We start from the raw sequence: 10,536 nt of genomic DNA on the forward strand, positions 1-10,536 counted from the left end.
TGCCTGCCTTTTTAATTCTTTATCTTATTAAAGGACTTGCCATTGTGACCAAATATATTACAAAGGGCTGGAAGGAGGTCCATGAATTGTATAAAGAAAAAGCACTTACTGTGGAAACTGAAAAATTATTAAAGTATCTGGAGGCTGTAGAGAAAGTGAAGCGCACAAAAGATGAACTGGAAGTCATTCATCTAATAGAAGAACATAGATTAGTTAGGGAACATCTTCTAACGAATCACTTAAAATCTAAAGAGGTGAGTAAATTAATTATTTTAAAAGGAAATATTATATGTAAAAGGCCCTGATTCAATCCCCAATCTTGCAAAAAGAGAGACAGAAATTAACTAAAAAATATCTTGAAAATAATGTTAATTTAAAACATCTAATACTGATGTCCAATTGGCATTTTGTGTCAGATCCACTCCACACCATATCCTGCCTAATTTTTAAAAATCATCTTTGTATTTTCTTCATAAAATACATACTTTCTTATTCTAGTAAGAGTAAGTTAAGCTTATTTGATTAGCCTTAAGACAAATTCTCATTCTGAAAGTACTTTGAAATCTAAATAAAAGCCTTGGAGAATAAACTATCATTGATATACCTGTGTTATACTCATTCATTTCTCCTTGATTCTTTACATTCCTTTCTATAGGTATGGAAGGCTTTGTTACAAGAAATGCCTCTTACTGCATTGCTAAGGAATCTAGGAAAGATGACTGCTAATTCAGTGCTTGAGCCAGGAAATTCAGAAGTATCTTTAGTATGTGAAAAACTATGTAATGAAAAACTGTTGAAAAAGGTAAGTATTATCATGCGTCTTTTTTTTTTTTAATCTACTAACTGAAAAAGTTGGCTTCTAAATTTTGAAAATGTAGTTAGTGCATATTTTAAGTGTTCTGAGACTTTTATAGCAGATTACATTTTTAAAAATATATTTTTAGGGGCTGGGGCTGTAACTCAGTGGTAGAGCACTTGCCTAGCAAGTGTTGAGGCCCTGGGTTCGATCCTCAGCATCACATAAAAATAAATAAATAAAACAAAAACATTGTGTCCATCTACAACTTAAAAAATATTAAAAATATATGTATTTTTAGTTGTAGGTGGACACAATACCTTTATTTTATTTATTCAATTTTATGTGGTGCTGAGGATTAAACCCAGTGCATCACATATGATAGGCAAGCACTCTACCACTGAGCTATAACCCCAGCCCCAATATACCAGATTACATTCTGACTCAGAATTCTAAGGTTAAAAATCCTCATTTTTTCTCTTTTCTTTATAAAATGTATTTCTTAGCTATAGTAGCACACCATGTAATGAAGATACATAATTACTATTTTTTAACTTGAATTTTGCTTTTACTTTCTATCTTTGTCTTGTTTCTAGGCTCGAATACATCCATTTCATGTTTTAGTTGCACTAGAAACTTATAAAACAGGTCATGGACTCAGAGGAAAACTGAAGTGGCGCCCTGATGAAGAAATATTAAAAGCATTAGATGCTGCTTTTTATAAAACATTTAAGGTTTGACGTTTGTTTTTTTAAAAATGACTTGGGAATTAACATTTTTTGTAAAAGCATTTTAAAGGTAGTTTGAATAGTTGTAAGTTTAGAGTATATATTCATTTGTTCTTCATTAATCTATGTGAAGTGGGTATATAAATAACAATGTAAGTTTTTTGTTTTTTGTTTTGAGGATTTTTTTTTATTATTGGTTGTTCAAAACATTACAAAGCTCTTGACATATCATATTTCATACATTTGATTCAAGTGGGTTATGAACTCCCATTTTTACCCCATATACAGATTGCAGAATCACATCAGTTACACATCCACATTTTTACATACTGCCATACTAGTGTCTGTTGTATTCTGCTGCCTTTCCTATCCTCTACTATCCTCCCTCCCCTCCTCTCCCCTCCCATCTTCTCTCTCTACCCCATCTACTATAATTCATTTCTCTCCTTTGTTTTTTTTTCCCTTTCCCCTCACTTCCTCTTATATGTAATTTTGTATAACAATGAGGGTCTCCTTCCATTTCCATGCAATTTCCCTTCTCTCTCCCTTTCCCTCCCACCTCTCGTCCCTGTTTAATGTTAATCTTTTTCTCATGCTCTTCCTCCCTGCTCTGTTCTTAGTTGCTCTCCTTATATCAAAGAAGACATTTGCATTTGGTTTTTAGGGATTGGCTAGCTTCACTTAGCATAATCTGCTCTAATGCCATCCATTTCCCTGCAAATGCTATGATTTTGTCATTTTTTAGTGCTGAGTAATACTCCATTGTGTATACACAATGGAGTGTTTTGGGGAGTGAACTCAGAAGAGCTTTACCACTGAGCCACATCCCCAGTCCTTTTTATATTTTATTTCAAGACAGGGTTTCACTAAGTTCCTGGCCTGGCTTTGAATTTGTGATCCTCCCACCGCAGCCTCCCAAGTTGCTATTAATCACAAGTATGCACCACTGTGACTGGCAATAACATCATAAGTTTATAAGTAAAGTATTTTCTATTATCTTTGGTTAGCAACTACTATACTAAGATGATTTTGATCATTTTGATAAATTATTAAATGTTAAAGTTTGCATTCTTGTAGGTTTCTATGACTTGGTTCTCTCTCCCCTGTTTTTTCCATTAATTGGTAGATGAATTTTATCAGTCTTGATAGCAAGTGAGTTTTTCAGAATGGAAATCCCATAACAGAATAATAAGTTAAAATTTTTGGGTTTTAAAGTTTTCTTGATATGCAACAAATAACATGCAAATTCATTAGCAAATTTGAAGGGTTATACACCATTGCCAAGTGATATTTATCCCTGATGTGCAAGGATGATTCAACATATAAAAACGAGTCAATGTAATGTATCACATTAGTAGAATAAAGGGACAGAAACACATGCTCATCTAAATTGGAGAGTGAGGGTGAAGCACTTGACAAAACTTAACATCATTTCATGATTTTTTTTTTTGGTACCGGGGATTGAACCCCAGGGTACTTAACCAGTGAACCACATTCCTAGTCCCTTTTTTTTTTTTTTTTTAAGACAAGGTCTTATTGAGTTACTTAGGGCATTGCTGTTTTGCTAAGACTATCTTTGAACTTGTGATCCTCCTGCCTCACTCTTGCACCTCACCCTCCTGAGCCACTGGGTTTACAGGCATACACCCCCATGCCTGACTTATTTCATAATTTTAAAAAGAAAAACAGTTAATAAATAAATAAGGGATACAAGTGAACTTTAATAAAACATAGCTAGGTGTTGCGACACGTGACTAGATCGGTCAGGGTCACTCCAGGTGAATTTGGGGACTAAATAAAAACTTATAGAAAGTACCTTTTCTTTGAGTTAGTGGCCACTCCTCAGCCATAGCTCCCACAAGGGGGACAAGGCAGAAAAGAAAGAGAGCACGAAGCATGTGCTGAACACTTTTATTGGGGAGAAGTCATTCAGATGACTTCAAGGGGTCATGTTTCAGGGGATTAGTGATATCTTGCTGTCAACAGGTTGACTGACATCTAGGAATGCCATGCCCATCTCATGTGCTGTGTGGGGATCATAGGCAGAGCAAGCCAGAGTACATCACCTGCCCAAACGGGGACAACATCGGTTCAGTCCACAATGTGTTCTCAGTACTCATAGTTCACACACACACAGCCCATGGCTGGCTTGCCACATCTCCACATTCTCATCGCTCAAAGCTAAGGGGCGCTCAGTTCCTATAGGCAACTGCTGACAGCTGGGCGTTGTGGCACACACCTGTAATGTTGGAAACTCGGGCAGGAGGATCACAAGATTGAGGCCAACCTAAGCAACTTAGCAAGGCTCTAAGCAACTTAGTGAGACCCTGTCTCAAAAAATAAAAAGGACTGGGAATATAGCTTAATGGTAAAGTTCCCCTGGTTTCAATACCCAGTATCAAAAAAAAACTAACATCCTACTGTGAAAGGTGAAAGATTGATAACTTTTCTCTGAGATAAGGTGTAGGTCAAAGATGTCTACTTTTTCCATTTCAATTCCATGTAGTATTAGAAATTCTATCAATTAGAAAAGTAATTTTTAAAATTCCAAATTGGAAAGGAAGAAGTAAAATTATCCCTGTCCTCTGATGCCATGATCTTACATTGTACAAAACTCTAGAGAATCCACACACCACACACAAAACAAACTATAAAACAAGCAAACTCTAACATAAAGTTACAGGATGTGACATTAACTTGTTATAATCAGTTGTATCTATCTAGTAGCAATGACAATGAAAAGGAAATTTAGAAAATTTTTCATTTACAGTATCATCAAAAAAAAAACAACAAAAGATAGGAATAAATATAAGGAGATGCAAGAATCACATACTGAAAACTGCAAAACATTGTTAATAAAACTCAAGATGACAAATGGAAAGACATCCATGTTTCTAGTTTGGAACGCTTAAGATCACAGTGCTATCCAAAGCAATCTACAGGTGCAATACAATCTCTTTCAAATCCCAATGTCATGTTTTGCAGAAATAGAAAAACCCACTATAAAATTCATATGAAATTTCAAGTGACCCCAGGTAGCCAAAACAATCTTTGAAAGAAGTAAGTTGGAGGACTCACACTTCTGTATTTCAAAACTTATTACAAAACTACAGTAATCAAAATACTCTGAATTCAGAAATAAACCCTGACATATGGTCAGTTGATTTTTTTTTAAGAAGAATTTTGAGATATTTCAATGGAGAAAGGCAGTCTTCAACAAATGGTGCTAGAAAAACTACATATTCATGTGCATAAGAATGAAGTCAGGCTGGCTCCTTACACTATAAAAAATAGTACAGTGGATCAGTGACCATTTAAGAGCTAAAAATAACCATAGTTGTGGCTCAGTGGTAGAGTACTTCTCTAGTAGGTGTGAATTCATGGGTTCCATCCCCATCAAGGAAAAAGAAAAAGAATGAAAAAGTAACCTATACTATGGAAGAAAATACTTGCAAATCATCTATTTGTTAAGGGTTTACTGTCCATGTGTAAAAAGAATTCCTAAATCCAACAGCAAAATACAAATAATTCAATTTAAAAGTGGGCAAAGTACTTTTTTCCAAAGATTTCTAAATGACCAATAAGAACATGAAAATATACTCATCTTCATTAGTCAACAGGGAAATGCAAATGAAACCACAGTGATGTACATTTTACACTTAATTGGACCAGTAGTATTAAAAAGCATAAAATAAATATTGGAAAGAATGTGGAGAAATCAAAACTTGGTTGTATTACTAATGAGAATATAAAATGTTGCAGCCCCTAGGAAAAACAAGGGCTCAAAAAGTTAAAACATAAAGTTACCGTTCCATTTAGCAGTTCTACCCCTATGCATATGCTCTAAGTAATTAGAACAGGTACTCAAAACAGATATTTGTATAGCAGTATTTATAGCAGCATTATTCACTACAGCCATAAGACAAAACAACCCAAGTATTCATCAAAAGATTAACAGATTAAGCGTTTTATACACATAGAATAGAATAGAATATGATTTAGCCTTAAAGCAGTGAAATTTGATAAATACTATAACATGGATGAACCTTGAAAACTTTATGCTAAGTGAAACAAGCCAGACATAAAAGAGCAAGTATTATATGATTGCATTATATGATATATCCTGAATAGTCAATTTGGGGGTTTTTTGTTTTTGGTTTCGGAGTTGAACGCAGGGGGCACTCGATCACTGAGTCACATCCCCAGCCCTATCTTGTATTTTATTTAGAGACAGGGTCTCACTGAGTTGCTTAGTGCCTCGCTTTTGCTGAGACTGGCTTTGAATTCGCAATCCTCCTGTCTTAGCCTCCTGAACCACTGGAATTACAGGTGTGTGCCACTACACCCAGCCTGAATAGGCAAATTTTTAGAGATTAAAAAATAGTATAGAAGTGGCCAGATGCTTGGCCTAGTAGCACACACCCGCAATCCCAGCAACTCAGAAGGCTTAAATTAGGAGGATCACAGATTGAAGGCCAACCTTAGCTATACCCTGTCTCAAAAAATAAAAAGGACTAGTTATGTAGTTCCCTGGTAAAGCTCGGCTGGGTTCAATCTATCCCCAATACCCAAAAACAAATGAAAAAGAATCTGCCTATAACACAGATACTAGGGCAAGTTGGGACTGATGATAAAGTTTCCATTTAGGATAATGAAAAAGTTCTTAAAATAAAAATAATGGTTATACAACATTGTGAATGTACTTAATGCCACTGTATTCTACATTTACGAATGTAGTGTAGAATTGGGCTAGGGTTGTAGCTCATTGGTAGAGAACTTGCCTAGTATGTGTGAGCCACTGGGTTCAATTCTCAGCACCACATATAAACAAATAAGAGTCCATCAACAACTAAAAAGTATATAATAAAACACATTACTCTCTTTTAAAAAACAAAAAGAATGTTTAAAATTGTACACAAGTGTGGGCGTCTGTGCCTGGTGTCTGGCCACTTCTTTACCTACATTTTACCACAATGAAAGATTTCTTCCTAGAAGTTCCTATTTTGCCTTAAAGATGAAAATTTAAAAAAAAAAATAGCATAGTAACTTCTTTCAATTAAATTATTCGATTTTTAGATTTTCATATTTCCTTTGTTTGACCTGAACTGAACTATGAGCTAATAAGCTTTTTTGGTTTGGTTTGGTTTGGTTTGGTTTTTTTTTTTTTTGGGGGGGGGGGGTTGGTTTTTTGTTTTGTTTTGTCTTGGTTTGGTTTTGGTTTTGGTTTTTGTAGTGCTGGGGATTGAACCCAGGGAGTTACATCCCTAGTTCCCCTCTTTTTAGTTTTTGAGACAAGATCTCACTATATTGCAGAGACTGGCCTGGAACATAGGATCCTCCCACCACAGCCTCCCGAGTCACTGTAATATAGGTGTGCACCACTAATTTGACAAGCTAATCAGTTTTGAATAGTTGTCTTGATTGGTGTGTCAAAAATTAGAAGGTTGGCTGGGGTTGTGGCTCAGTGGCAGAGTGCTTGTCTAGCATGTGTGAGGCACTGGGTTTCGCCTCAGCACCACATACAAATAAATAAATACAGGTCCATCAACAACTAAAAATACATATATTAAAAAAAAAAAAAAAAAAGCCAGGCCCAGTGGCACATGCCTGTAATCCAAGCAGCTAGAGAAGCTGAGGCAGGAGGAATGAGAGTTCAAAGCCAACCTAAGTAAAAAGCAAGGCACTAAGCAACTCAGTGAGACCCTGTCTCTAAATAAAATACAAAATAGGACTGGGGATGTGGCTCAGTAGTTAAATACCCCTGAGTTCAATTCCCTGGTACAAAAAAAAAAAAAAAAAAAAAAAAATAGAGAATCTTTTGAATGAAAAGTAAGGAAATAAAATTCTTATTTTACAGTTTCTGAGACTTCTTTTAATGATTGTTTTGTTTTCTCTTTAGACAGTTGAGCCAACTGGAAAGCGTTTCTTGCTGGCTGTTGACGTCAGTGCTTCTATGAACCAAAGAGTTTTGGGTAGTGTACTCAATGCTAGTACTGTTGCTGCAGCAATGTGCATGGTGAGAACACATAAAATAGAGTGTTTGCTCCTCTAAGAAATGGTTTACTAAAGGGTTAAGTTATAAAGGGAGATATATCAACAGTCTTTTTCACTTCATTTTATATTTAAAGAATTTTGTAAAGAAGTTTTAAGTATATTGAAAATTATTTCTAAGGAATAGTCAGAATTGAAATTTTAAATTAACAATAATAAATATTAATAGTATTTTTGAGGAAGTAGATAATGCGTAAAAATTAATGACAAAGGGCTGAGGTTGTGGCTCAATGGTAGAGAGCTTGCCTAGCACATGTGAGGCACACACGATTCTCAGCAGCATATTAAAAAATAAAAATAAAAATCTGTCCATATAGAGCTAAAATAAAAAATAAATATGTTTAAAAATATTGATGACAAAGATATCAGAAAACATAGAGCCAGGAAAATTATTTGGGAGTGTTTGTTTTCAGGGTTTTTTTTTTCATTACTGTGAATTTATTCCTAATTTAATAAAATGAGAATATAGTCTTTATTTGCTTCAAAGGATTATTGTGAAAAGTGGCTTTTTAAAAAAAAAAAAAAAAAACAGCTTCTTTGTAAGTTCATGTAAACTATATTACCATTCACTTATTACTTTATTGTTGCACGGTAGTATAAGTTTAGAAATAAAACAAGCATCATAGTGTTGTTTGTTTGTTTATAATGAAGTTGTATAAACTTCAATACTATACTTCCCCCCCCCCAATCTGCTGAAAATTACTACTATTGAATTTTCAGGTTGTTACACGAACAGAAAAGGATTCTTCTATAGTTGCTTTTTCACATGAAATGGTACCATGCCCCATAACTACAGACATGACCTTACAACAGGTTTTAATAGCTATGAATCAGGTAAGAAAATTTTATTAAGTTTATTTAACATGAAAAAAAAGTACTTGGGCTTGGTGGCGCACATCTATAATCCCAGCAATTTGGGAGGCTGAGGCAGGAGGATTGCAAATTCAAAGCCAGCCTCAGTAATGAGCGAGGCCCTAAGCAACTTAGCTAGACCCTGTATCAAAATAAAAAGGGCAGGAGATGTTGCCCATTTGTTAAGTGCCTCTAGGTTCAATCCCTAGTAACAAAACAAAACAAAAAATACTACTTAATATGTATTATACAATAATTTTATATTGACATCTTGCATGCTGTATATCTGTAAGAACAAATTGTTTTCTCATGAGAAGTACAAAATTTAAAAAAAAAACTATGGTCTTATTAGGGAAGGTATATATTTTATATATATATGTATGTATATATACATACATACATATATATATATAGGCTGTAAATAAAATAACATGAAAATTGTATTTTTAAGTAATTTTTTCAGACATCTCATTTATGGACACTAGGGTAATTTTATTCTAATACATGTTTTTTGTTTTTTGGGGTTTTTTTTCTGGGTTAGATCCCAGCAGGTGGAACAGATTGTTCTCTTCCAATAATTTGGGCTCAGAAGACAAACACAGTTGCTGATGTCTTCATTGTATTCACTGATAATGAGACCTTTGCTGGAAGCATCCATCCTGCTATTGCTCTAAAGGACTATCGAAAGGTAAAACAAATCCTGTTGTTTCTCATCTGAATAATAATCCATTCTTTTTCATTGTTTAAAAAAAAAAAATACTAAAAGTAGTTCTAATCTTTGTGTAGACCCGGTGTCAATTATAGACTCAACAGTACTTGCAATTATAAAAAGTGGGGCTGGGGATGTGGCTCAAGCGGTAACGCGCTTGCCTGGCATGCGCGGGGTGCTGGGTTCGATCTTCAGCACCAAAGTCTCATTTGTGGTATTTGCGAACAACTATAAAAAATTAAACAAAGCTATAATCTGTGTCTTAAGTTTTATGGAAATACCTATGTTCTAGACGGTGCAACCTGACTGAGCTTTCTTAAATGACATAAATGTTCTGTAACTGCAGATTCCAGTAATGGTAGCCACTAATCACATGGGACTATTTAGCATTTAAAATGTGACTTGTGACTATAAGTAGAAATAGACTTGTTAAGGAAGATGTAGTTCTCAAAGTATGGTTTCCCTACAAGCAACCTTAGCATCACTTGGGACCTCATTAGAAAGGCACATTCCTAGGTTCCATCTGTCACCTCTAATCAGAAATTCTGAAGGTGGAACTGGCCTTCCAGGGAATTGTGATACATGTAATTTTGAGAATTATAGGAGCAGGAATAGAACTTAGATTTAATACAACCTTAAGTCTTAGTCCTGAGTCTTTCTCTTCCACAAACTGTGAATCTGAGCAAATTACTTAACTGATATATGTCACAATATATAATAGTACTTACCTTTTAGGGTCAGAACAACAATTACATTAGGTATATTATTTATTTAAAGAGTTCATTGTAGTGTCTGACACTCAGTGATTATTAGTTTTTCTCAAATATTCAATTATTTTAACCATAAATGTAGAAGTAGAGAACAAGATCTTATGTATGCACGCCTGTAATCCCAGCAGCTCAGGAGGCTGAGTAGGAGCATTTCGAGTTCAAAGCCATCCTCAGCAATTTAGCAAGGCCTGAAGCAAGATCCAGTCTCTAAATAAAATACAAAAAAAAGGCTGGGGATGTGGCTTAGTTGTTGATTGCCCCAGGGTTCCATCCCCAATAACCCCCCCAAAAAAATGTGTGTGTGTGTGTGTTTATCTTTTGTAGAACATGTATATATTGTATTTATGAAAACTACAAACCAAATATAAAAAAATCCCAAAGATGTATTTCCTTTTTCTTTATATTTGTGTGTATTCACACATATTACCCAACATTTGATATCTTGATAAAAATGTTTGGCACCCCTGAATATCCTAACAGGTTTCATAATTACAAAGTCTCCAGGCTGCTTAAAAATGTACTGTGGAACCCATAAAACAAAAATGTAGAACAAAGAAATTCAGGTAGGTTCTTTACACAATTTTGTTTTACATTCTTGTATAGCTCATATTGTTGGACTCTAAAAGATTG

The 10,536-nt window shown here is 34.7% G+C and overlaps 1 protein-coding gene across 1 annotated transcript in view; it reads left to right on the forward strand.

Annotated features, from left to right (window-relative positions):
- The window catches only part of Ro60 (Ro60, Y RNA binding protein), a 32,090-nt gene that overhangs the window by 14,792 nt on the left and 6,762 nt on the right, over positions 1 to 10,536 (forward strand). The window contains exons 3-8 of the mRNA XM_046446305.2: positions 34 to 254; positions 656 to 802; positions 1,393 to 1,530; positions 7,424 to 7,540; positions 8,296 to 8,409; positions 8,969 to 9,115. Of these exons, the coding sequence (XP_046302261.1) occupies positions 34 to 254; positions 656 to 802; positions 1,393 to 1,530; positions 7,424 to 7,540; positions 8,296 to 8,409; positions 8,969 to 9,115 (884 nt within the window). The remainder of the gene's footprint in view (positions 1 to 33; positions 255 to 655; positions 803 to 1,392; positions 1,531 to 7,423; positions 7,541 to 8,295; positions 8,410 to 8,968; positions 9,116 to 10,536) is intronic.

Source organism: Marmota monax, unplaced genomic scaffold, assembly GCF_021218885.2.
Source record: "Marmota monax isolate L192 unplaced genomic scaffold, Marmota_monax_Labrador192_F-V1.1 WCK01_AAM20220418_F8-fsc00290, whole genome shotgun sequence".
Lineage (NCBI taxonomy): Eukaryota > Metazoa > Chordata > Mammalia > Rodentia > Sciuridae > Marmota > Marmota monax.